We start from the raw sequence: 24977 nt of genomic DNA, 5'->3' as shown, positions 1-24977 counted from the left end.
TGAAAACTCAAGACGACTTGTTGTTGAGCGACAAAAGCTTGCAGCATGTCGCCGTAGCTGGATACCATATCCGTTCCATAGGGCTTCCCAGCTACTCTGTCTCTTCTGAAAAACGAAGATTGAGCCGACATGTCGATATTCGTCGTTCCTGTCGAGACGGCCAGGCCATTGGGGGTGCTGGCGGCAGCGGCTCTGATCGTGTTCCCTATCATCTACTTTCTCTACCTTACTGTTTGCCGCCTTTTCCTCAGTCCAATCTCTCACTTTCCGGGCCCAAAGCTAGCAGCATGGACATACTGGTATGAATTCTGGTACGATGTAGTTGCCGAGCCCGAGTACACCTTCAAAATTGGTAGATTGCACAAGCAGTATGGTCGGTGTTCATCTTTGCCAACATGACAATCAAAGGAGTCAAATTGAACTAATACCCAACCAGGCCCTATAGTCCGTATCAATCCCGACGAGATTCACATCGCGGATCCGGACTTTTACAACACCATCTACGCTGGCAGCGGACGCAAGCGTGACAAATGGGACTGGATCACCCGGTCTTTCGGCGTCGACGAGAGCTTGATCGGTACTCTTGGCCACGATGAGCACCGCATCCGCAGGGCGGCGCTGTCGCCGTACTTCTCCAAGCAAAGCGTTCGCGCTCTGCAACCACTGGTGGACCGGAACATGGGAATCCTCCTCGGACGCCTCCGCGAGTTTGCCCAGTCCGGAGCCCCTCTGAAGCTTGATGATGCCTATGCTGCACTTACCAACGGTCAGAACCCTCAAACAAATGCCGAGAAAGGATTTGCGTACTAAGACCAAATCTTCAGATATCGTGGAGGACTATGCTTTTGGAAAAAGCGAGAACCGACTCCAGGCCGCTGACTTTGATCCATCATTCAGAGATGCCATGCTTCAGGGCGGCAAAGCCGGCCATGTTCTGAAGCACTTTCCCTCGCTGATGGACCTGCTGCGCAAGCTGCCAGACTCCCTGCTGCTCAAGCTGAGCCCGGCCATGGGCGCCTACTCCCAGCTTCAGACCAGTGTGAAGAAACAGGTGGCCGACATCACTCAAGCCCACCAAATGCACGCGTACGACAAGACGCGCCGCACCATCTTCCACGAGATCCTAAACAGCAAGCTCTCCGACTACGACAAGTCCACGGACCGGCTCTGGCAGGAGGGCGAAGTCGTCGTCGCGGCGGGCACCATCACTACGGCCTGGGCGCTCGGCGTCTCGACGTACTTCGTCCTTGCCACGCCCGAAATACTCTCGCGCCTCAAAGCCGAGCTCGAGGCCGCGATCCCCGATCCATCGCAGCCCCTCAGCTTGCTCGTGCTCGAGCGTCTTCCCTTCCTGACGGGCGTGGTGCAGGAGGGCGTCCGTCTCAGCCATGCCATCTCGCACCGGCTGCACCGCATCTGCCCGGACGAGACGCTCGTATACCGCGCCGGCGATCGCGAATGGCGTATACCTCCCGGTACTCCCCTCAGTATGACCAGCAACCTGGTGCACCACGATGAGCGTGTCTTCCCTGACTCTCACACCTTCAAGCCTGAGCGCTGGGTTAACGACCCCTTGCTGGACCGCTATCTAGTGTCCTTCGGCAAGGGTGGCAGAGCTTGCCTAGGTATCAATCTGGCATATGCGGAGCTCTACCTCACTCTGGCGGCACTATTCAGGGTTTATGGGTCGGAGGAGGTTCAAGGGAAAGATGATGTCGGAACCTTGAAGCTCTTTGAGACGACCGCTGCTGATCTCGTGATCACGAGCGATACCGTGGTTCCTGTGATGCCGGAGGATTCCAAGGGGTTGAGGGTAACGGTACATGAGCGACCTGAGTAGGTGTCAGCGGTATCTTGGACTCTTAGTTCTATTTCTTGGTCGTGACAGGGTATCGAGTAATTTTACCAACCTCATGAGTTGTTCCGGATCATGTAGAAAGTAGCCCGGTAGAGAAGTCTCCAAAATAACGGAAAGACTAACACTCTGAATACGGAGATGACTACCCTTGCGAAGTCATGGACTTGCACGCGCACATCATCGAATATGCCTTTCTAGTCAAGACATGTTTGTTGCTCTCTGCCATTGAATCCTTTCATACGACCAGACCTGGTCCTGTGGGGAGTACAGTATTTGAATGATGCTGGGTATCTGTGAGGTAATTCCTATACTTTAATGCTGTGCACTAACCAGTCGTCAGATTTTGAGTTGTGACACGTCTGACATGAAGACTTGACAAGCTGATGGATTCGAGGAGGTTTGCGGAAGGGTGCATGATCATTACATGCACGGACAAACGCCACTACTATCCACGAGAATCGACCTGTCTGCACTCAGAACGGAGACTCGAAATGTAATACCATTGTCGAATTATCGATGATGTTAAGCTTGCTAAATCAAAGTTCGAAATGTGGCGGAAAGCATGCGAAGTCAAGGCGAGACCGCGACAAACCAAAGAACGTTTCAACTATCACTTGCAACCATAAGCCTTGCACCCTTTAACACACCCGACATCGTCCAAACTCGCACAATCAGACTTCGGGTCGCACATATTTCGTGATCCGAACCCCCGGTTCCTCGCAGTCTAGCACTACCGCCCATTGCCACCGCACGCCTTGTAGCATGATCCCCTCGAGCACCCATACTCGCCAGGATCGACGTCACAGCTATTGTGCCAGCCGCGATGATGCCACCACGAGCAGCTAACGGTAAGGATTCCCTCCTCATGCTCGTCCGTAGTCCCTGCGCCTTGCGTCTGCGTCTGCCGGCGGGGTCCGACGGCTTGCCCGGATCGAGGGTTCAGGCCAAGGGGTGCTTCACGAAGCCGCGAACCTGGACGGCGTCGACGCCGCTGGTGTCGAGGGAGGCGGCAGTGTATGTAACCCCCCGAGGCTTCCACATTTTTCAGCTATGGTGGCGAGTGCTACACGGGCGAGATAAGGGTGGCAAAGAGGAGGAGCGCGGAAGGCTTCATGGTCTCGAGATGGTCGAGTGTTTTTCGAAATAAGGGTTTCGGGGATTCCGGGTACGAAAGTGAGGCCACGTGGGTTTTAGGCTTTAAAGCAACGAGAAATCTAAGATAGTTGTTATAACAATCCGGATAATAAGATAGAAGGTAGCGTGCACGTGATGATGTTGGCTTCTCAGATTAAGACGAGAGGATGGTGTGGACATTGAGCTTACCAGTAGCTGTCGATCTGGGAAGGCTAGCTATTATTTACACTTGTGAGTTCAGCCTTTCCTCAAGTACAAACGCCCGAACCCAATGTTATTCGTCCGTCCTTGGCTTCCACTTCTGATAAAGTTATATTCCCAGTGAGCTCAGTCTTCGAGAGTTGAGGCAATCTCAAAATGCTACCACGAGTACTACGAAGGGTTGCCCGAGCGATGAAACATGGCTGGTGCTATCGCAGTGCACTTGGAATTAATCTTGTTGTATCGAACGAGTCATATTCTTAATTCAGTAGAAGAATGAAGTACTTAAAGCAATCGACGGAGGGCTTGATCTGCTGCACGGGCAAAGCATCTACCGACCAGTTCCAACCCAAAATATCGAATGTGCTCGAGTCCAGCTTTGACTATACAAGGTCCAAATCTGGGCACTCGTTTGGGTCGGCATAAAAGACTCCCCCCATCATCTCAATCGCCCGACACTTTTCGTCCATCGTGAAGGCGTTTCTGATGCCAAACGAGTGGACTTTGTCCGTGGACACCTTCAATGCCCAGACTCCACCGGTTGTCGGCCATCCAAAAACCTTGATGAACTTCTCGGCGGCCTTATTGGCCTCTTCAGCCGCGAAGAAATTATCTTTGCCAAGCTCCATCGCTTTTTGATAGCGATCCTGAAGATCCTCGTGTGTGGTGGTCTTGAGATAGTAATCCCAATCGCTTTGGTAAAACTTGGCACCGAGTTTGCGCATGTTGATACAGTGAGTATCCTCCGCTGGATCATCGCTCCGCGGTGTTGGGACGAGGCGGTCAACGCCAAGGAACTCGAGGTCTACGCCGTCGCATTGCAACATATAGAAGCCTCCAGTGCTAGGCCACCCATAAACCATCGTGTAGGATGGATAGAAGTTGGAACGAAATCGTGCATTATCAATAGAAGGCTCCATCTGGAAGCTCTCAGGGTCATCGCCGGCATCATCATCCGTAACCTCAAAGTCGGGGATGTTGTTGGTCCGCATGGAGGCCAAGCCTGGTTGACTCGCCGCAGCTGCGGAGGACCTGAATAGGCTCCCCGCAAAGAACATGATTACGGCAAAAAAAAATGGATGGCGAGATTATCATGTTGAAAAGGATGTGTTCAGATCCAAGTAGAATGGTGTGTGGTTGCGGTTGCCTGTTGGCATTTTGACTGTGGGGTAATAGAATTAGACTCTGCTGACATAATTAGCATGCAAATCGTTGTTCAACGCGCTGCGGGCGGCTCACCATGTCCCAGCGATGACTTTATTAGGAAGGAGTTAGCTAAGAGCGGAACCTGTTGGGTAGGTTGGCACTTGAACATGAGCCGCCCACAAAGCTAGACCTTTACTGGCGGGTGTCAGGCTTGCCAAGCTGGTCTTTAGCGGTTGTTGGTTCTGAAATGTCTGTTGGTTGTCAACACGAGCTAGACAACCCCTGCAATGTCAAGAGTCTATAGCTCCAACAATGATGTTGCCTTTCTTAATAACGAATTAACGCTTTAGGACACGAGCATGTTATATTTTGGGTTGGTTGATGCCCATGACAAAAGTCTTAAAATGCTGGGGTGTTTGATGAGGCTTTTCTCTACATCCATAACCACAGCCTGCATGAGCCCCGTATAAAGGATGAATCATGAGACTTTCTGCTTCTTTCGCTATTACCGATCAATCCGTTCGCACAACTGGAAGTTTCGCGCCAATATCTCAAACATGGGCGTTAGTAGTACTAAGGATTAGATTTAAGTGACCCTGTACTCGATAGAGAAATGATGCCGATACGAGCGGTGACGGCGGCTAAGGAAAAGAGAAGTTTCCTTATGCTGGACAGGACATGGGCGTCGGAGAGGTTACCACGATTTTATGTATAAAACCATGATCAACTTGATGTTATGACTGACTGTGGCTTCCCACGTGAACCAAGTGCGTTTCTCAGAATACTCGTGTGCTCTGTTCAGTTTTAATTCCCGAAATCCGTTAGAACGATGATGGTAGCCCACCCAGCAAGAATTGCCCTTTGCGGCTATTCTTTAGCTACTGCTGTGATAGCGGCAGCTCTTCACCTAACCCCCCTCGAATATCGGGATCTGACCGTTGCTGAGGCTGAAAATCATTTCTACGATGCTCTAGCAACGCGTGAGTACGACATGTCCCTATTTGACGGCAATATTACCGATTTCTCAACCAGACTTGTTGGCTGGAACGGATGTGATGAGAAAGAGATATCCATGATTTATTCTGGCTGGTAGCAGTCCTGGAAGATCATGAATTTGCTGTACTTAGAGGCTTCCATAATGAACTTTAATGAAGCAGCGGCCGTCGAATACCTTGGACCCCCTTCTTTAAATTAGGCCAAGCAAGATTCCATAAAAGATAAGCTATCATCCTGATCCTTAGTTCTGAAGACTGGCGCCAATGATTCCTCACAGATCTTCCGAAATTTGGCCACAATCCAGCCTGGATACGTGTTCGATCCGTTTGCGTGGCGCCTTCATGTCCGTTGCGATGACCCAAGCAAGAGATGCCCGTGTAACAGCCGATCAACGAAAGTGGCGTACACAACCAATTATGATCCTATGTACGGGATTGCACGAATCAACTTCTGTCCTCGTTACTTCGCCCAAGGTGATTTAAGCGATGTGATCAAGAACGGAAACGACAAGAGCCTTGGGCCTCTGTGGTACGCGAATCTCGATAACTACCTACCCAACAAAGGTGAGTTACAGTGCAGCTTGCTATAACAATGAATCTCCTTCAATGATCTTTATCCTTTTCCTAACTTAGGTGTGTGATAGCCAGGACATGGATCCATGAGCTTTTACACATTGACTGGGTGTCCAAAGCCAATCAGTACGGCTCCAATACCCACGTTACAGACCTCAAGATGTGGGTACCAAAGGAAGGGGAGTCTCCACCTGCCTACCAGCTTCTGCAGATCTACAGCCCGAAGATGGCAAAGACTCTTGCGAGATACAAATACAACACAGGCCATTGGATCGCCCAGAGCTGCGAGAATCTGACGTTGTATGCCATGGCAAGATATGTGCAAAAGGCGCTAGGAAATGTTTATCCTCACCTACCTCTCGCCCCAGAACCCCCCTCGAGCCCACCCACGGAAGGAGTCGAACCCGCGTTTACAGTTGGTGATCTTTTTACCATGCATTCCGACGGAACGGTCACCATCATTAATTCCACCGCTGTGGGTGATCTGACATGGGACCCCCAGTGTCCCTCTGGCGAGGAGATAGAAGCGGGTGCTGATGCCGAAGAGCTCTTCCTCGGAGCTGATGTCGTAACTGAGGCCGATTTGCCGCAGGAGTACTTGAAAAAATACAGAACCTGGGCTGGTACAGAAATTGGTGACAAGTTGACCTTCAAAGGTGTAGCTCCAGGTCAGGCGGTCAAGCCAGGGACCAAGCTACGCATTCTCGGCGTGGGAGACTCCATCACTGTTGGATTCCTCAGCGAGAGGGATGGAGGCGACGGTAACGGCTACAGACTAAAGCTGCAACAAGACTTGTCAAGTAAGTAACTACCCCTGGCTACTTCACATACTGTCTTACGACGTTGTTTGCTGACAACCGAATTCACTATCACCAGAGGATGAAGTTGTCTTCGTGGGGACTGAGTCTGCTGGAGGCACGATGTCTGGTGGATATTTTGTAAGCCACGAAACTTGGGAACCTCCAAACACTGAGCCTTGCTGAACGAAATCTCATCAACAGGCTGCATGGTCAGGCCAGACGATCCAGTACATCTCGGAACACGTTAGCAGCTCATTAGAGCAACGGCCGAATATTATCCTTGTGCACGCCGGCACAAACGACATGAATCCTAACCTTAATATTGCTAAGCAAGGCAATGATCCGAGCAGAGCGGCTAGTCGGCTTGGCAAGCTTATCGATCAGATTGTGGACGCTTGCCCGGACGCCGTCGTCCTTGTGGCTATGATCATCAGTACTTGTGAAGAAGCCCAGCAGGTGAATACAGCTCAGTACCAGGCTCTCATTCCGGGCATCGTGCAGTCTCGTCGAGCCATTGGCAAGCACGTTCTCGCGGTCGATTTCACTACTTTCCCTACAGGATCTCTTCGGGACTGCATTCACCCAACAAATCAAGGCTACCGGGACTTTGGCGATTACTGGTATGACTTCATCTCTCAGATCCCTTCCGATTGGATCCGCCAACCTGTGGGCGACGACCCAGACCAACCGACACTACCCGGCATCGATGCGAACGGCGGCTTAGATGGGGCTATCCCGTCTCCGAGCTGGGGAATCAACCCGATCCAGGTGAGCTCGAGAAGCAGCGTTCGGACGGCTGCTCTTCTCGGCGGGAGCGGCGGGGAGCGCACTTGCAAGGGCGGGCCAGTGTGGCGAGCCACAGGCATGATCGCATCCGGCTTTGGAAAAGCTGGCGGCTGGCAATATCGCAAAAACTGGATCGAAGCGGGCAAAGTCGCTGATGGACTCAAATTAGACTCCAAATTCGTTCGGTATGTCACTGGACCATCAAAACTTCTCGCTGGAGTGTTTAATTGACCGTTGAGCTCTCGCAGACTGCATGATATGAATGGAGATGGGAAAGCAGGTAAGTCACTGCTGCCGTTCAAGAGACGCTTTGGGCTCTGTCTGACTTGACAATCGTTTCGTACAGACTACATATGGCTCAATCCTGAAAATGGAGAGATACGATGTTGGATCAACAACCTTCCCGCCCCGTGGTCTCCAGCAGGGACGAACAATAGCATCATCGGCAGTGGTGCCGGTGTTGCAGAGTCTGTTTTCTTGGCGGTATGTCATTCATGACGAATTCTTTCTTGCAACTAGCCTCAAAAATGAAGATTCGCTAACGGCTTATAGGATATGAACGGTGATGGCGTATGTTTCCAATCTAATCAGACTCACTTATGTCTCTTTATGCGTCCTAAATCAACCTCTGCTAACCAAACTTATAACTAGCTCGAGGATTACATGATCGTCAACCCGCAAAATGGAGCAGTGAAGATCTGGTGGAACTATGGAGCAGACGAGTCCTGGGTCAATGGATGGAAGTTTATTGACGGAGGTCAAATAGCATCTGGTGTTCCTCATGCTAACTGGGCCACACTCCGATTCCCGGACATCAACGGCGATGGTCGCGCGGACTACGTGTATATTGGAGCTGCTGGGTCTCTCTCCCATTGGATGAACACAGGGACTGCAGGAGGGCAAGATGTGGTCTTCTATTTTCAAGGGGGCATTGCTACTGGTGGCACATCTGATATCTCAAATCTTGTGTTCGCCGACGTAAGTTCTACACGGGTTATTTCCTCACTCCTTTGTGCTTTTCTCTCACGGACTAACGAACACGGCCTGTAATTAGGTGGATGGCGATGGCCGCGACGACTACCTCATTCGGGACGCCCAGGCAGGTCTCACAGGCTTTTTGAACCAGCCAACCAGAAGAGAAGGAGTGCCACTTTACGTCAATCAGGGGCAGGCGAAAACGATTGCAGATGGTATCACGCAAGATCCGAAGAACATTAGACTGGCTGACATGGATGGGTGAGTTGCACTGAGTTGATACTGCTTCATTCGACTCGACGAAGCTGGCCATCTTTGCTGACTTCTCTTGTCCTGGTCCCAGAGACGGCAAAGATGACTACGCATACATTGACGACAACGGGGCTATCTGGCTGTGGTATAATCAGGGTGATGCCGACACATCCATGGCCATCGATGGCATTCGATTTGCCGATATTGACGGCGATGGGGTTAGTTTTCCCTTGTCTATCCTCTTCCGAAACGATAGTCACTGAAACTAGAACCCAATCTTGGCTCACTATCTTACAGATTGAAGACTATGTTTGGCTTCATCCAGACACCGGGGCACCGACCGTTTTGTGAGTTTCATCTATCCAATTTGGTCACCTGTGGCTATCAATGACTGAATTTGACTGACCTTAAGGTTTAAGCTTGAATAAGGGTCCCAATGATGATGATGCTCTGGGGTGGTTATGGAGTCCAGTCAACAATGGAAATCCAATCGCGTCAGGAGCTGGTCCAGGAAACACTGTTCACTTGGAGACATTAATGGGCAAGTTTTGTGCTTCCTTGTGTTTAATTGCAATACGGCTATGGTATTCAAGTCAAACTAACATTCCAAAAAGTGATGGAAAAGACGATTTTTGGTCCTTGACCCGAGAACAGGAGAACTACACGCGTATTTGAACAAGGGGCCCGATGAATCCAAGGCAGAGAAGTGGCTTTGGGACCCTGTCGGATCGATCGCCACCGGCCTGGGACCCGGCGCGAATGTGCGCTTCGCTGATATCGATGGCGACGGCTATGATGATTACATATTTCTCAAGTCGAATGGTGGAATAACAATTTACAGAAACGTCTGGGAAACTAACAAGCCGCCATCAAGTTGGAGACCACTGCCGGAGGCTGACGCTTCAGGTATTGGGCAGAGACCTGAAGAAATTGACTTTGTTGACATTAATGGGTTAGTTCATGTCCGCCACTGACTCTTTCCATGCTCTGCACGCCTGCTTCTTCCACACTCTTGAGATCATTCACTAACATGAAGAATTTTAGTGATGGAAAGGCCGACTATGTCTGGACATGTGCTCGCGATGGCGCCGCTGGGGTCTGGCTCAACAATTATCCCAATCAGCCGACCTGGCTCGAACAGCCTGAGATCGCCGGCGGCGTCGGGGTGTCTGGAAGTGATGTGAGGTACGCCATCCTTCAGAACACAGGTCGGGCCAGCTACGTCGCCATCGACCGCACAAATGGCGCTATTGCCGCCTGGCTGAACAGTTGTACCCAGCTCGGCGACCATCCCCGTCCAAACGTCGTCTTCATTGGCCTCAGGGAGACGTTCACTGAGTCGGTTTTGGCTCGTTCTTGGATCATTTACGAGTCCGCAACAGGGAGCACTATTGATATCTGTGATGATGAGCCCAAGGGTGCCTTCGCGGCGGCCACCACTTCATCGAACCCAAAATTCCCCACGAATCTCGGCGAGTTTGATGTTCATGGTGTCGAAGGATGTGTGTACTCTGGTTCCCAGGATGAGCCAGGTAAGATGCAGTGCCCGGGCGTTAGCGGCATTCGATGCCGCCAGGATTCTCAGTATGACGAGGTGTTTCATTGCGGCTTGTCAAATTATAAGCCAAGGATTAGGTGCACTTGGTAGGATTCTGCTCGGTGTTTTTTCTTTCAGAAGTTGTTTCCCTAAGAAGCCAACATATTATCTTGTCTATTAGTTATTAAACATATTTCCTATTTGCGTTAGTTGTCTCATAGCTGTGCATCAAAAACCTTCTAAGCACGGTACGTTGTTGTTGGGAATGACCACGTTGGAGAGGACTGCATTGTTAAATAGGCATTTATCTTGAATGACATCCTTCTTCTGACCTTGGCTCTAATATTCGGCCTGGGAGACCCAGTCTACACTCTATGGTTGCTTGATATCGTTTCTTCCAGCATGTACTGCGGATCTAAACAAATAGAAACGATAAAACATGACTTAGAGATAGAAAGATTCCTCTGTGACTACTGGCCCGAATAGCGATGCTCCTATCCTGCAAGCTGCGACCTAATGAGAGGCTGCAACGTGCATCGCAAAGTGATTATTGGAATGATTCATGTTACGCCGATTGAAGAAATCTGATATGAGTACCTCCTAGGTGGATAAGACACTGTCTACAAGATTCACTCGGGTGGTCGTTATGTTTCGTCCGATGTCTTGTGATATCTCTTAGTCTTACTGCTCCTTTCAGTCTCAGCCTCAGTCCCACTCTCCACTCGCGACTGAATTCACTCAGAAGTACCCTCACTCGTACTTTCACTCACATAAACGCACTTTTACTACTGCGATCAAGCAAGCATATCTTGCAGAGAATAAACACAATTGAATTCGCAATGAATACTAAATCCGGCTGCTAATCGCACGCCACAAAGGCTGTATGTGTGGATGGGTGCATATGCGGATGCCAGAGGGATTGCATGCTGACTTCGAACGCAAAAGTCCGCAGAACGATTACAGTCCACGTAGTTGACACGTGGAGAGGAACATACGGAAATATTGAATTGGATCGTCAGGCTAACCAAGAAGGCAGCTGCAGATCGCAAGGCGGTAATTAGCGTCAAAGTCGCACACGCCGAAGACACCAAAGCAGGGTCCGTCTTTCGACATACCCACAGGCTCCGGCATGACGGAAATGCTGAAACACAATACCTCAATGGAAGCAGGAGGACGCTTGAGATTCTCCGTCAGTCCGTCGGCTAAGCCAAAAGACGTTGCTCGCTTGCAGAAAAGTAGTTTGCCACAGAACATTTTAAACAATTCTTGATGCACAAAATTTACTGGGACACAGAATAACTTGAAAACCCTAATCTAGACCTCTGCAAAGCTCCAATATCGTCACAACTTTGGGCGTAAACTCCCGTCAGAACCTCTCACTCCTAGTGTCTCCCTCGCTTGTGCGTTCAACCTCCTCCACATATCCTTTCGACGCTCGTGACCTTGCATAAACCGTTCAAACCAGAACTTATTGAAAGGCAGCAGCTCTCGTCCTTTTCCGTCTGCCGTGGGTGGACCAGCGATTCTTCTCAACTCCTCAAAGTACTCTTCAAAGTCTGGAAATACGAGCGCAAACTTCGGCCCGTCGCCGCGTTTGGCTATACGGTCTACTTCCCAAGCGAGCTGAGCTTCCGTGGATGGGAGGCGAGAGGATGGGACGCGGCCTGCGAGCAGTCGTGCGGCGAGAACGGCTTGGTATTCGAAAATTTTGAACGTGAGGCCTGCGTTGACGGCACCGACGAAGAAAATCGTGGGATCTGGCGTGTAAATTGTGTGGAGATAGAGATTCGGGATGCGGTTGTTGCGAGGGGTAGGAACTGGTGTGTGCTTGGCCGTGGTCGAAGAGGTGGAGGACTGCGGCGTGAAGAAAGGAAGTGTCCAACTATAACCCGTGCCGAAAATGATGTCGTCTACACCAGGAGCAGACGTTCCATCTACGAAGTGAACAGTCCGAGTGGTCGGTTCGATGTGAGATATGGAGGTGACCCGCTTGATCAGGGGGTGGTTGAAAGCCTCATCGCCAAAGTACCCGTTGAACGTATGTCCCTTCACCACAGCGTATACAGGTGCTTGAGCCACAGAGGTCAAATCAAATGCAGTGTCTCCTGCTGAGACAGAGGCTCCGACTACCACGACCTTTTTGCCCTTGAATGCGTCCCGACCTCGGAAGTGCTTGCTGTGAATCACACTTCCCGGACGATCTCTAGAAAACTCGGGCAGGCCGTCAATGGATGGGATATAGGGCACACTGTAATGCCCGGATGCGACAATGACGGCATCGAATCTCTCCTCCCACCAGTAATCAGTGTTCTCACCATCTTTGCGTAACGTCAACTTCCACTCCTCACCGAAGCCGCTTGCTGCAGGCACCTTCTCAGCTCGCTCCACGGTAGTATTGTAGCTGATGAAGTCACCGTAGCCCCTTCGGTCGACCAGAGAACGGACGTAGTCCTGAACTAGGGACCAGTGTCTGAAAGGCGTGTCTTCTCCGTGGAGTGATCTTGAGTGTTCGGATTGCTCAGTAGGAAACGGTTCTTGAGTATACTGCATAGGGACGAAGTCTACGTTCGTTTCAAGGTATGGGTAGACTGTGGATTCAGAATACCGCGGGGAGCTCGACTTAGGCAGTTGAGCAGGGAGGTTGGAAGGAATTGTTGGCAGCTGGAGGTCTGCCGTTCGGGAGGAGAGAAGTTTGAGCTCATCTGATTGAATGAGCGGCGGTGGTTTCCCTTCACCTAGCCTGTAGATATTGTTAACACGGGTGACTACTCGGTCTGTGATGGACTATGTTTGAAGGGCTCCATATTCTCCATCCAGTCCTCACGTAAAGATTTATTTCGACTCACCAGCATCCGCCAGGAGCCTCACGACGCTCAAAAACCCGGATAATGTCAAATGCCTGCTCTTTGGCAAGAGCATCGATCGTGATGGCACCGGCTGGACCAAGGCCGATGACTGCAATGCGCTTGGCGGGCTTCCCTTCTTTCGCCATCTTTATAAACTTGCAGCGGTGGTTCTGGGTGGCTGTATGGTCAGAGGTTTGTCCAAAAGACACTCAAAGACTGTTTTCCTGGCGTCTTATGATTGAAGAGGAGTGGTGAAGCGGTAATCGGAGGGATTCGCCATGAACCGTAGCCCCACACAGAGCTTTTCGCCGGGATTCAATCCTACAAACTTGGACTAGTAGATCGATGGCACACTCCGCAGAACCCCTACTCTGTCGGTCGCCGCCACCTCTCTGTACGTATTGTTTTCTATTAATGTTGCTGTCTACGTAGAAGTGGGCACTGGCCGATAAACGACACAAACGGCCTTTAGCTTTGCAGATTGGATCCGATGTTGGAGAACCAAACATTCAAGCAAACAAGCAAACACAAAAGGCCAAGGACGAGAAACGGAACTTTTCATGTTCAATGAGATTTTCAGAGGGCTTATCTCACGTCAAAATTGTAGACTCACGCTGTCTACCTTTATCTTCCACCATTTAAAAGTTCAAATCCCGATAACAGTAAGTACTGAATAAATAGCTCGGGGTTTGTCTTGGCGCGATGGTGAAAGATTGCGTGCTCGGTAGGATGGCAGTCATAGCCATTAGACTGCAGACCAAAAGTGGGGAAGCTTCGACAACATCCAGCCATCGGTCGGGATGTCTAACTGAATCAAAGTGAGTTTGCCGGCATGGCACATCCTTAGACTGTGGTTTGGGGGCGATTGCGTGACGTTCCCAAGACTATGGCACCGGAATGGGTCTTTGAAATGCAAGGATGGATTGGAGTAACACTCGTACACGAAGTCTCAATATGCCTGGGGTTCCGTAAAGCTAAAGATGGCGTGAAGGATAGCCTCTGAGCTCCAAATGCCGAAATGAGAGGTTCGATGAGAAGTATCTGCCTTTGAAAATATGACCAGACCCCTTTCGCAGGGAGAAGAGACAACAGCTTCAGGTTTCAGTCATCCTGCCACCTTATGCACACGATAAAATGAGTGAGTCGAAGCAGGAAAGCCTGCAGTCTATTGACTCGCCAGGGCAAGTGACACCAGGTATAGAGCCTGACTGGACGCATCATGAGGAAATACGAGCTCGTCGAAAGTAAGTTGACACATGGCAGGAAGAGGACTCGCCGACAAAGGTTTGCTGACATTTCTGCTGTAGAATCGATAGCTCGGTGCTTCCACTATTGTACTTGGGCCTGCTTGTTTTCCAACTTGACCGCATGAATCTTGCAAGTGCGCTCACCGGCGGATTTGCGAATGACATCGGGGTAAATCAGGACACAATTAATTTGGGAAATCAGTTGATGTTCCTGGGAATCGTCATCTTAGAAATTCCCTCAAATATGCTCTTGCAAAAGGTAAGTGTGGTCTAGGTACTGATACATATGATTCTTATGTTCCTTCAGAGACCACGGTGCTGACAGATTGAAAATCAGATTGGGCCGCGCAAGTACATCTCTAGCCAAGTAATTCTATTCGGTTTCGTCGCAACTATGCAAGTATTTCTAGTCGACCGCAAGGGTTTCTTGGCTTCGCGTATGATGCTTGGTCTTGCGGAGGCGGGCTACATTCCAGGAGCCTGCTACACCCTTTCAACTTGGTACACGAAGAAAGAACTAGCCAAACGCATCGCAATCTTGTCAGTGACATTGGAGTGAGCAAATTTTATCTATTCTGACCCTCTAAAGCTTCTTCGGAATGTTTAGCGGAAACGCTTTGAGCCCTATACTGGCATCTGGCATCCTCAAGCTCGAAGGCGAACGTGGGCTGCGTGGCTGGCAGTGGCTTTTCCTAGGTAGGTTCCTCAGCGATACTTCTATCTATGGTTCAAGCTTACTGATCAAGACTAGTTGAGGGCGTGTTTACTATCTTTGTTGGGCTTTCGCTACTGTTCCTTCTGCCCGGTTCCCCAGACACCCCCGATCCGCTGTTGAGCCCAGGTCTCATCCGATTCAAAGGCTCAGAGAAGAGTATCATACAAAGGCGCCTAGAGGTAGAGGACAAAGAGAAGCGTGGCGGCGCTCAAGGAATGCGAATTCCTCCAAAGCTCGTATGGAAGACTATTCTGCACTGGAAACGCTGGCCACATTTTCTGAGCAGCTTTGCCGTCTTCTCCACCTGGAGCCCTCTTACCACTTACACGCCTACCATCATTATGTGAGTGTTGGACAAAATGATTCAGGATTGCTCAAAAGCTTTCGTTTTTCTTTTTCTTTTGTACCATGACTTACACGTTGGATCAGGAATCTCGGCTTCAACCGCATCCAGGCCAATGCTCTTGCTGCAGTGGGCGCGTCACTCGCTTTGGTCGTCGTCTTCGTTTTTGCCTATATCAGTGACAAGACCAATAAGCGTGGATTCTCAGTAATAGGAGCTCAGTTTTGTTATCTGATTGTCTTGGTCGTTGCGCGCACGGCACACCCTCATGTGGGCAAGTGGTCACGCTGGGGGCTTTGGACGGCTGTGAACAGCTTCGCGGTTGGGTATCACCCTGTCAACAACTCATGGGTGCAACTCAACTGTAGAGAACCAGGCGAAAGAAGTATTAGTATTGCGTAGGTTGCCATTTTGCTTAGACCTAGCTCCCAACTCAGGCACGCTAATATTGAATAGGATGTGGGTGATGCTCTCCATCAGTGGGTTGATGGTCGGAACGCAGTATTATCGAGGGAATGATGCCCCATTGTGAGTACTTCAAGCTCCCAGCACTGCGGCAGTACAAGGCTGTTCAGTGATCATCGCTGATCTATCATAGTTACCAAACGGGTCTGAGAACACAGATTATCATGGTATCAGTGGGAATGGCATTCGCAGTTCTCCAGGTTGTACTCTACGCTGTTCACAACAAAAGGGTGGCTGAAGGAAAGCACAAGCCGCGGGATGGTGAAGCTCCGCGGATCTATGTGACATAAACAGGCTGGAAAGCAATTTATAGCGAAACAGGCTCAAATACGCCTTCGAATTCCTTTGATATGCGCTTGTGAGCTTGTCCGACGGGCCTCCCGAGGATGTGGAACCCCGATTCTTTGCCCCGATCTCGGGGGAAGTCGACGATCACCGGGTGCGGGGAAATACCATGCAGCAAGGGGTAGCAAGAGTAGACCGGCCTATCAACAAGGTAGTCCTCTCTTTTTGTTTACCACATTGGGTAAAAGGTCATGACCTACCTTACTTTGACTTTCATCTACGTCAGCCCCAAGAGCGGCAGTGGGGACCTTTTCTGACTTTCACGACCTGAGCCGGGACAGGTCTTTGCAGATGCTCTTTTGGTTTCTCATTCGATTTACTCAATGGGGAAGAAAGTTGACAATGCTCGGCAAGGAGAGCATATTGCCAAGTTTCAACACAAATTAGCTATATCGTTTCGAGTGAGCGCACATGATTTGTCTAGACATTTGGACCCGGGACGTGAGCAGAAGATATATAAGTATGCAGCTTTGTGCAAGATGCATTTCAGAGCTGTGCATCATCTGGAACGAGTCCAAGCCCCTCACGACCCAACATCCTAACCATCTGGCACTAAACCAATCTGTTCTGAAACCTGAGTTGCTACCTACACACATACTATGTTTGACGTCGTCATTGTTGGAGCAGGTCTCAGCGGCCTTCAAGCTGCCTATTCCGCTCGACAAGCTCGGCTTTCAGTCGCAGTCGTCGAAGCTCGAGATCGTGTGGGCGGCAAAACGTGGAGCGTGCCGCTGGCCTCTGGACGAGGCGTCGCTGATCTGGGTGCTGCCTGGATAAACGAGAATACGCAAAGTCGTATGGCGGAATATGTCAAGAAATTCAAACTACCGACAGTATCGCAGAGACTCAAAGGTACTGCCGTCATGCAGCTGGCCGACAGCAGTAGGGTCGAGTTTCCGTTCGGCATTATACCCGAGGTAAGTAAAATCTCTCCAACTTCGTTAGTGTATTTGTGTATACCATATTTCAGAGCTCACTCTCGTCTGTTCAGTTTTCTGTTGAGGAAAAGGAGAACCTCGAGAAGATTCGCGACCATATCCAAGCCGTCTCTTTGAAGCGCGAAGCTCCTAGGAGAGAGGACGACGGGGTATCTCTTGACCAATATGTGCGAAGTCTTGGTGCTCTTCCAAAGACGGTGGAGATGATCAACCTATGGGCTAGAGTGATGCATGGAGTTGATTCCAGCCAAGAGTCAGCAGCTTTCTTCATTGACTATTGCCGACGCAATGGGGGCCTATTCTCGATTCGTGCTGATGATCAGACGGGGGGCAACTATCAGCGCTTTCACGGCGGTAAGCTCCACTCTCCGCAGGCTTTTTTTTTACTTTGCTCACTTCAAATCCTCTTCATCAGGCACGCAACAGATCGCAAATGGCATTGCCAACTTGATCGGAGAAAGCAACATCCATCTTTCGGCCCCTGTCGCTGCAATTGAGAATCATCAAACCCACGTTGTTGTCATCACGTCTAGAAACCAGCGTTTCTTAGGAAGAAAGGCCATCATCTCTGTGCCAAGCGCTATGCTTCGCGATCTCAACATCTCACCATTATTGCCTCAAAGGGTCCGGGAGGTCACCGACTCGTCAAAGCTTGGACACTACAACAAAGCGATCTTGTACTATGACAGACCTTGGTGGAGAGATCTTGGATTCAATGGTTTCTTCATGAGCTACAAGGGACCTGTCTGTGTAGCACGCGACACCAGTGTCGACGAGACCCAGAGCTTTGCTCTCACCTGTTTCGTCAACGGCAAATTTGGGGAAGATTGGTCAAAGCTGTACCCCCACGAGCGTCGTCAACTTGTTATAAAGCAGGTAGCCGAGGTTTTCAACGTCGACGTTGACTCGGAAGCGTTTCGTCCTATCGAAGTCTTTGATCAGATATGGAAGCACGAGCAGTTCAGCCAGGGAGCGCTTGCACCCATCACTGAGATTGGCCACTTCACAGAGTACGCTGATGTGTACGGAAAACCGGTTGGCAATCTTCATTTCGTTGGCACAGAGTACTCGACCGAGTGGAAGGGTTACATGGAAGGGGCGCTATGTTCAGGGGAGCAAGGAGCCAAGGAGGTTCTTGAGGCCCTCCAACGTGCGCCTCGGGCAAGTCTTTGACTCAGAAAACTTCAAACAGAAAGACCATGGTTACGAAAACTGGATTTGATAGTGTAGAGAACCGAATATATCCAAATTCAAGGGTTTCACATCGACACGTCTTGCATTGCCTACCTTATCTTACAGGATAATGGATAAACTTAATCAGTAAAACCCATAAACCCATTTCTAAGGAATTAAAGCCTCAGCGGTCGTTTATGGGCCTTGAGCTAAATGGTGATACGATGTGTGATCATGCAAAGTCTACTCCGCAGTAGGCGCACAATGCCACGTCGTGGACCCACCAAAAGGACCTTTTGTACTGTGGTCTCACCATAATTTTCGCGCCTGGGCAGTCAGTTGCGAAGTTGCGGCACAGCATGTGTAATTTAGGCTGCGACATGCTTCAAATCGGACACCGAGATATTTTCGGCATCCGACCAACGAGACCAAACCACCATGACCAACAGCCTTGGCGTGGGCAGAGGGGCCAAGACCTTAGCCCCTGTTGAGTTCATCACTAAATGGCGGCAATGGTTCCTCTATGCCTAGCCCTTCTGCAACTGGACAACACGAGCCCCTCTCAAAGCGTCCAAAACTCCCCCGTTCAGTTCGTTGGGGGTATATGAATGAGAGCTCCCCAACTCCAGGTCAGGTTTATGACGCCAGCAAACTTTGATGCGCAAGGTCAACTTGGATTCTCATCCGGTCTTTCGCGAACTCCCTCTTTCGAGGAACATTTTAAAACATGGAGTCCAAAGATTCGACAGCTGACTCCCCCAGCATTCCAAATCAATCCAACGACCCAACACCTTTTGTGTTTGACCAAACTGAATTCAACAAGTCGCTTGGCTTTGTCCAGGAAGTGCGGGTAGGTCAGGCCCCTTTTAATCGATGACAACCTATACACTAACTTGTGTTACTTTTCAGAACCGGTTCGAGGCTAGCCAGCCAGAGAAATATTCCACTTTCCTTGAAATTTTACAGGAGATAAACCTTCCGCCCGGGGATTCGATAGAAGAGTGGGAAGCTGCTCGGGCAGAGAAGCAGGCAGCGGCACGCAGCAAGCTGGAGGTTCTATTTAACGGCCACGCCGACTTGCTGGAAAAGTTTGATGCATTTCTCCCAGCCACAAGCACATGAACTGAAAATTGTGCTCCACACAACTTGGACATAGGGAGCGAGAACCTTGAGTATTTTGTGAAACAATAGACTTGATGGCTTATGTCTGCGAGTGTGGAGGTGTCAGGACTGCGAACACATGACTTTGGTTGTGGCTCACAACCACAATGCTAGTATGAGCTTTGTCCTGTATTTATTCAAGGTAAATCTAAGTACAAAGTGAGGAGTTTCTTGTATTCAGGCGTTCCCAAACCGGTGACCGGGTCCCAGCCTGGTCCCGCGTGGAATCCTTCAACACCACAGCCATAGTTCGAGCCCTCCACAATATCTGTCATGACTGTTGCATGAGAATAGAGAACCGGATTGACAAAGCCTACGGGTTTCTTCCCGACATGTAGGCGCGCATCGTTGATCTTCGTGAGAATAGAAGCAAAAACTGGCGCTGATGCGGAGGTCCCAAAGACAGTAATCAATTGGCCGTTGATGGCGGCAACGAAATTAGCCGCGTTGGATGATACATCGGGGACCCCACGTCCCAGTGGATTGAACTTCCCCGTCAAGTTCTGCAAGCGCTCATTGATATCTGGGCGTTGCAAGTAATGATCAATTGCGCCCTTCTGATATTCTGGTGCGTCAAAGAGATTGCTAAACCCGCCCCCAGAAGAGCTGATATGTGTGGCACTGGAATGACGAAAGACAACCTCGGAATCGTAGACAGAGCCATTTGCGCGAATTTGCGTACCACCGACAGAGGTAACGTATGGGCACGAAGCTGGCACTACGGGGTTGAAATTGCCATATGTCGACAGCGGGCCCAATGCTTGGCCAGTAGAAGGGTCAAGACAAGAACATCCTGTTCCCGCCGGACCGCAGTCTGCCGAAGCCGATATGACGCTGACACCCTGCAAACCGAGCTTAAGAAACTCGAGACACTGCCTTCGGAGATATGCCTTCGGAAAAGAGACTTCATTCCAGGCATAGGAAATGGACACTACGATGAGTTGAGGCATTGTCTTGCTACCAATCCGTTCGTTCCACAAAATTAAAACTGCGCATTGTGCCCGACGCGAGGTTCATGAGATGTGACGAAGGTAAAACCCCTTGCTGTGTCCCAGGTTGGAGAATAAATATCTTCAACCGGGATTGTGATTGACTCTCCGATCGAAAATGAATAAACCTCTAGTGAGATGGGGGAGATACCTGTGATGAAAACATGTCTCGGGCAGCAACAGGAAATGGAAGTGTTCTTGTGACCGCGCAATTCCGGACGTACATGCATGCTGTGATGTATCTACAGTACTGATGTTTGCTAAGCGCTGCAGGTACCTAGGTAAAGTACGTATGATATGCCTGTAGTACCTTTCATCGAATCCGTTGAGGTCAATGTCCTTCCTCTTCTGATGCCTAGCGTTATTGGGACTTTATTGAGTTCTTTTCCCTGCATAGGATCAAAGAATGCGTGTGTGCACCCACCCTATCGTGATGTTCAATGCTTGGCAACACGAGCCTTTCTTCAGTAAGTACGGATACTTACCCCTGAATTGCTGCCTGGCAGATTAGCTCCAGGAGTTTTCCAAATTGCATTTGCCTGTAATCCTTGTTACCTGACGGACTTCTTACGCTGAGCCATATGCAGCCGAAAGGTTGAATGCTTTTCTAAATGGCTGATCGGAAGTTCCCAATGAGTTCATGTGACTTTGAAATGTCATGCTCTTTAAATACTACGTGTAAGCAACAATGGGCACCTTTCAAGCTCCGCTCAAGCATACTAATAGTTGAAATGAACCATATGTTGAGCTTTAATTTTCACCAGCGGCGCTTCTGGAGGCTGGGCATGTGAGGGCCAGAGTGTGCTTAGGAGCGCAGAAGCTGTGCCAATGTGGCATCGTAGGGTCGACGAGTAATGTCATTCGCCAAGAAGCCCACACAGACTGCGGCATCAAACCAACAACCTTCACCTCTTGTAGGAACATCGACTGATTATTGCTGTACTGTTCCGGTTGGTGTGTTGAATCACAATGCAGCTGGATCCATAGGGCCTTGCACGATACCATCCGTTTCGAGAGGCTCGTCTGGGCAGGGGACCTATCTCGGACATCGACGTGCATCATGCGAAAGTCCGAGAATTTGTCGAACGAGGTTCACAACGGACAGTAGCACTCAGCTGCCAGTTCGGACTGGTGTCATAGGTTCGAAAAGAGGACGAGGTTTCGTATAAAGGCTTTCGTTCAACCCAGGCTGTCAGTCATTCTTGACTCTCTTCCCATTGCAACAGTAACAACACAAATTTAAATCTCATCGAAAACTCGCACCTTCAACTTGACCGCTGTGCTTTTTGTTCTCCGGTATCTTCTACTACAGTTCATCATGCAGTTCTCTATTGCCCTGATCTCCTCTCTCCTGGCTTTTGCCACTGCGGCTCCTGCCCCGGTCGAAGTTGCCGCTGTCTCGATTGCTGAAAGGGTAAGTTGGCGTCTGTCTTATGCTTTTTACCGACCTGTGGTCTATCATGCCTTCTATGACAACTTCGATGAAGATTGCTGACACTATCTTCTTTAGACCATCATGTTTGTACGTTTTATGCAAAGCCACACGATGGTGCCCATCTCCTACTTCCTGATATTGGTACACTAACGAGAAAGCACCTGTAGCCTGAGTGCTCAGCGGCCTGCATTTTGTTCTGCATGTCGCAGGCTAACCCTCTCTGCGCTGCCACCTGCATCGGCATCTGCGCCTCGACGGTCGAGCCTGGTACCCCGATCGAGGGCATTGACGCCGGCGAGGGTGCCTCCTTGGTTTTCCACGCCGACGGAAAGGATTTGTCCGGGTCTGTCTGGTAGTTCGGCATATGTCAAGTTTATCGCATGATGTTTCCCACATACAGTTTATCTTGTTCAGAACTGTATTGGGAGGTACACACATGCTTCAGATAGTATTATTGCTGAACCAAGAATAGAAAAGTTATTGATAAGTTCTGTGAAGATTCGGCTTTGTGGAAAACGGCCTTTGCTTTCTTTATGACAATTAGTGATATACACTTAGAGAATCTTACTTGACAATAACAGCGAGGGATGTCTCCACAGAATTTGGACGTGTCATATGATAGGTACGAGCCTTTTTTCTTCCTGGAGAAACTATCATGTATCTTTACTCGTAAAGGACGCATTCTTTTCTCAACCAACATATGGTTATTTCTTTGTGGGCAACACTGCATGTCGCCATCCCAAGTCCTCAAGCAGAAAAACCTCAGGCGCTGCATCAAATCTAGAGGTATGACTAATAGTTGATATTTTCAATTTGAAAACCCGCCCGCGGCTCCTTGAGCTTGAGGCTTTTCTACATGATGAAAACCCGAAGTCTCGGAATAAGTGCAGGCCAGTCTGACTGAAGAGTATCCTGCAACCGAATACCTCTCAGAAACTCCAAAGCCTTCGGGATGTTCAAGAAGTTGTTACGATTATACTGCCTTAGTAGAAACTGTTCAAAGTATAGGCGCTGCTCAAGGGTATGACACTCGAGCGCTGCGATGAACGTTGGCCAGACAAGTATGTGTTCCCCTAGTGCGCCTTCTGGGAAAGCCTGCAGGCTCCGTTGGAACGTCTCGATAGCATCGATACATGAGGGGAGTAAAGGGGCTTCGTTGTCGTTTGTCAACACTCGACAGAGGTACATGTTGAAGGCTTGCTGGCGGATATCGGCGATAAGGTCAAACGTTGGACAATGATCGGGATACAAATTGTAGTAGTAGTAGAGACAGTCGAAACTCTCCCGCGCATGGTACAAAATTGCGTTCTTTCCGGCATCTTGACTGACCAGAGGTGCAGCGTAGACTCGCATTCTAGCATTTATGAGCAAGAGATCTAGCCAACAGAACATGAATACGAAGGCAATAACTTACTTGCGAATCTGCCTCAAAAGAAAGCTGCCCATCTCCCCTCCATCTGTGAGGGCCGCATCACCTCCAATAGCCGTTACGGCGGACTCCAGCATTTGGAAGACAATTGGAAAGTCTGGCATACCATTGACCATGACAGAAACCAGAAGCACAACAATGGCCAGAACGACGAGTTGTTTGGGCTCATCACTTCGATCAGCCAGGTCCTTGCGGTTAAGCAGCTGACTGATTGCTAAGGCATAGAGCCTGTCCGGATTGACTACGGGCTGTAGGATCGCCCTGCCCGAAAGATGGAATGCCGACACGGCAAGAACGGCGTCCATTACCATTGTGTTTGACCATGCTATTGGTAGGATCAAACGTCGCCAGCCGTTATTGATGTCATCCACTACAACCATCTCGGGGGCGATGGCTTCTGAAACTGAATCATATTAACAGCCAAAACTCAAAGAGGGTTGTAGAGAATGAAAGGTTGATGATAACGACAGTGAACCTTGAACTTACAATGGGTGAGTAGAAACTCTTTCCACGGCTCTAGCACGCTGAGGTTGACTGGCGATAGTGGCTCTGCAGAGACACCGTCGGCATTTGGCCGGGAAATTTGCGATATGATGCATAGGTCGTCGATGATAACCGAAGATAGTTCCTCTTTGTCATCGGCATGATCCTTACTGTTGGAGACATCGCATCTTAGATCTCTTTCCGAACCACCACCCTGACTAGGCCACTCGCCCCCATCACCGTAAGTACGAGCCGAGCTGTTCCAGTACACGTCGTCCCAAGCTTGTGAGTCCCGAAACGGTTCAAGCACTTTTGACTTGTCTCTCGCGGGACCAGGCGCCGATGTCTGGGCAAGGGAATGCTTCAGCAACGCACTTCGACCACCAGAAGTGGACCTTTGTCGTGATGAGAAGCCATCCAAGAACTTGTACTTCAGAACGAAGCCGCTGCATGTGATCCCACGGTTTCTACACTTTGCGCAGCTCGGACGCGTGCCATCGCAGTCGATTCGACGTTGGGAGCATTCGTAGCACCCTATTATCCACAATGGAACTCATCAATTACTTTGCCCTTCCTTCAACGCTGGAGTCCGTCTCGAATGGGGATGCAGACATACCCTTGACTTTTGGAACATAATCTCGTTTCTTTCGAGCCATGAATGCTGTCAAGCATCAAGCCGCTCCCTTATCTCGGACATATCACTCTCGTGTTGCTAGGATCAGAAGCTTGTTCAGGCCGAAGTGCGGGGAGTTCGTCCCTCATTGTTGAGCCCCAAGGCCCCTCCGGACAAGGATCGGGGCACCTTGTCGCACTTTCCCCGCAGCGGTGTTGGCCGCGGTTCCTGCTCCGGAGATCGGCATGCTTTAAGCGGCCGAGTTGCAGTAGTGCTATTTTCCGCTTTCTGACGATGTCCGAAAGGAGTAATCAGAATGAGAGCACACATTCCCTATCAAAACCAGACCCGACCAATCAGATTCTATAGCAACGACCTCATCGTTATCTCTAGCTCTTGAGGAGCTGCTACCAATGTCTTCTGCATGATCTCGCTGCCAGTCATCTTGCCGTGCACTGAGACTGCTCGAACGTCGCTACCAACGACCGCTATCTTCTGACCGAGCGCTTCAGAGCATCTTGCGCGATTTAGATGTACT

General features: G+C 49.9%; 12 protein-coding genes across 12 annotated transcripts; 6 read left to right on the top strand and 6 right to left on the bottom strand.

Moving 5' to 3' along the window:
- Nucleotides 1-129: 129 nt before the first annotated feature.
- On the top strand, nucleotides 130-1840 carry CABS01_10881 (uncharacterized protein; the record flags this gene model as incomplete). Its single annotated transcript, XM_060544236.1, has 3 exons — nucleotides 130-373; nucleotides 437-766; nucleotides 825-1840. 3 exons carry the CDS (start codon nucleotides 130-132, stop codon nucleotides 1838-1840), a joined length of 1590 nt encoding a protein of 529 aa, XP_060398960.1.
- A 621-nt stretch (nucleotides 1841-2461) lies between these two features.
- Nucleotides 2462-2725, bottom strand: CABS01_10880 (uncharacterized protein; the record flags this gene model as incomplete). Its single annotated transcript, XM_060544235.1, has 1 exon — nucleotides 2462-2725. One exon carries the CDS (start codon nucleotides 2723-2725, stop codon nucleotides 2462-2464), a length of 264 nt encoding a protein of 87 aa, XP_060398959.1.
- Nucleotides 2726-2797: 72 nt separating this feature from the next.
- Nucleotides 2798-2899, bottom strand: CABS01_10879 (uncharacterized protein; the record flags this gene model as incomplete). The annotated part of the gene is made up of 1 exon (XM_060544234.1): nucleotides 2798-2899. The coding sequence occupies one exon, from the start codon at nucleotides 2897-2899 to the stop codon at nucleotides 2798-2800; it is 102 nt and encodes a 33-aa protein (XP_060398958.1).
- Nucleotides 2900-3576: 677 nt separating this feature from the next.
- Nucleotides 3577-4251, bottom strand: CABS01_10878 (uncharacterized protein; the record flags this gene model as incomplete). The annotated part of the gene is made up of 1 exon (XM_060544233.1): nucleotides 3577-4251. The coding sequence occupies one exon, from the start codon at nucleotides 4249-4251 to the stop codon at nucleotides 3577-3579; it is 675 nt and encodes a 224-aa protein (XP_060398957.1).
- Nucleotides 4252-5759: 1508 nt separating this feature from the next.
- On the top strand, nucleotides 5760-10368 carry CABS01_10877 (uncharacterized protein; the record flags this gene model as incomplete). The annotated part of the gene is made up of 14 exons (XM_060544232.1): nucleotides 5760-5898; nucleotides 5979-6707; nucleotides 6784-6845; nucleotides 6909-7678; nucleotides 7742-7773; nucleotides 7840-7976; nucleotides 8046-8063; nucleotides 8145-8471; nucleotides 8548-8729; nucleotides 8812-8938; nucleotides 9018-9067; nucleotides 9140-9312; nucleotides 9375-9672; nucleotides 9765-10368. 14 exons carry the CDS (start codon nucleotides 5760-5762, stop codon nucleotides 10366-10368), a joined length of 3648 nt encoding a protein of 1215 aa, XP_060398956.1.
- Nucleotides 10369-11598: 1230 nt separating this feature from the next.
- Nucleotides 11599-13249, bottom strand: CABS01_10876 (thiol-specific monooxygenase; the record flags this gene model as incomplete). The annotated part of the gene is made up of 2 exons (XM_060544231.1): nucleotides 11599-12997; nucleotides 13104-13249. 2 exons carry the CDS (start codon nucleotides 13247-13249, stop codon nucleotides 11599-11601), a joined length of 1545 nt encoding a protein of 514 aa, XP_060398955.1.
- Nucleotides 13250-14322: 1073 nt separating this feature from the next.
- On the top strand, nucleotides 14323-16163 carry CABS01_10875 (inner membrane transporter yfaV; the record flags this gene model as incomplete). The annotated part of the gene is made up of 8 exons (XM_060544230.1): nucleotides 14323-14351; nucleotides 14411-14609; nucleotides 14688-14890; nucleotides 14940-15046; nucleotides 15102-15408; nucleotides 15495-15806; nucleotides 15865-15936; nucleotides 16007-16163. The coding sequence occupies 8 exons, from the start codon at nucleotides 14323-14325 to the stop codon at nucleotides 16161-16163; spliced, it is 1386 nt and encodes a 461-aa protein (XP_060398954.1).
- Nucleotides 16164-16817: 654 nt separating this feature from the next.
- CABS01_10874 (amine oxidase B) lies at nucleotides 16818-18329 on the top strand (the record flags this gene model as incomplete). Its single annotated transcript, XM_060544229.1, has 3 exons — nucleotides 16818-17135; nucleotides 17210-17510; nucleotides 17572-18329. 3 exons carry the CDS (start codon nucleotides 16818-16820, stop codon nucleotides 18327-18329), a joined length of 1377 nt encoding a protein of 458 aa, XP_060398953.1.
- A 727-nt stretch (nucleotides 18330-19056) lies between these two features.
- Nucleotides 19057-19451, top strand: CABS01_10873 (uncharacterized protein; the record flags this gene model as incomplete). The annotated part of the gene is made up of 2 exons (XM_060544228.1): nucleotides 19057-19179; nucleotides 19239-19451. The coding sequence occupies 2 exons, from the start codon at nucleotides 19057-19059 to the stop codon at nucleotides 19449-19451; spliced, it is 336 nt and encodes a 111-aa protein (XP_060398952.1).
- Nucleotides 19452-19627: 176 nt separating this feature from the next.
- Nucleotides 19628-20440, bottom strand: CABS01_10872 (aorsin precursor; the record flags this gene model as incomplete). Its single annotated transcript, XM_060544227.1, has 1 exon — nucleotides 19628-20440. The coding sequence occupies one exon, from the start codon at nucleotides 20438-20440 to the stop codon at nucleotides 19628-19630; it is 813 nt and encodes a 270-aa protein (XP_060398951.1).
- A 1357-nt stretch (nucleotides 20441-21797) lies between these two features.
- Nucleotides 21798-22270, top strand: CABS01_10871 (uncharacterized protein; the record flags this gene model as incomplete). Its single annotated transcript, XM_060544226.1, has 3 exons — nucleotides 21798-21893; nucleotides 21990-22001; nucleotides 22082-22270. 3 exons carry the CDS (start codon nucleotides 21798-21800, stop codon nucleotides 22268-22270), a joined length of 297 nt encoding a protein of 98 aa, XP_060398950.1.
- A 496-nt stretch (nucleotides 22271-22766) lies between these two features.
- On the bottom strand, nucleotides 22767-24460 carry CABS01_10870 (uncharacterized protein; the record flags this gene model as incomplete). The annotated part of the gene is made up of 4 exons (XM_060544225.1): nucleotides 22767-23268; nucleotides 23329-23746; nucleotides 23830-24172; nucleotides 24443-24460. The coding sequence occupies 4 exons, from the start codon at nucleotides 24458-24460 to the stop codon at nucleotides 22767-22769; spliced, it is 1281 nt and encodes a 426-aa protein (XP_060398949.1).
- Between the last annotated feature and the right edge of the window lie 517 nt (nucleotides 24461-24977).

Source organism: Colletotrichum abscissum, assembly GCF_030869225.1.
Source record: "Colletotrichum abscissum strain IMI 504890 chromosome Unknown Scaffold_28.1, whole genome shotgun sequence".
In the NCBI taxonomy this organism is placed as follows: domain Eukaryota; kingdom Fungi; phylum Ascomycota; class Sordariomycetes; order Glomerellales; family Glomerellaceae; genus Colletotrichum; species Colletotrichum abscissum.
Note: the sequence above shows the minus strand (reverse complement) of the source record. Positions and strands in the feature narration are given on the sequence as shown.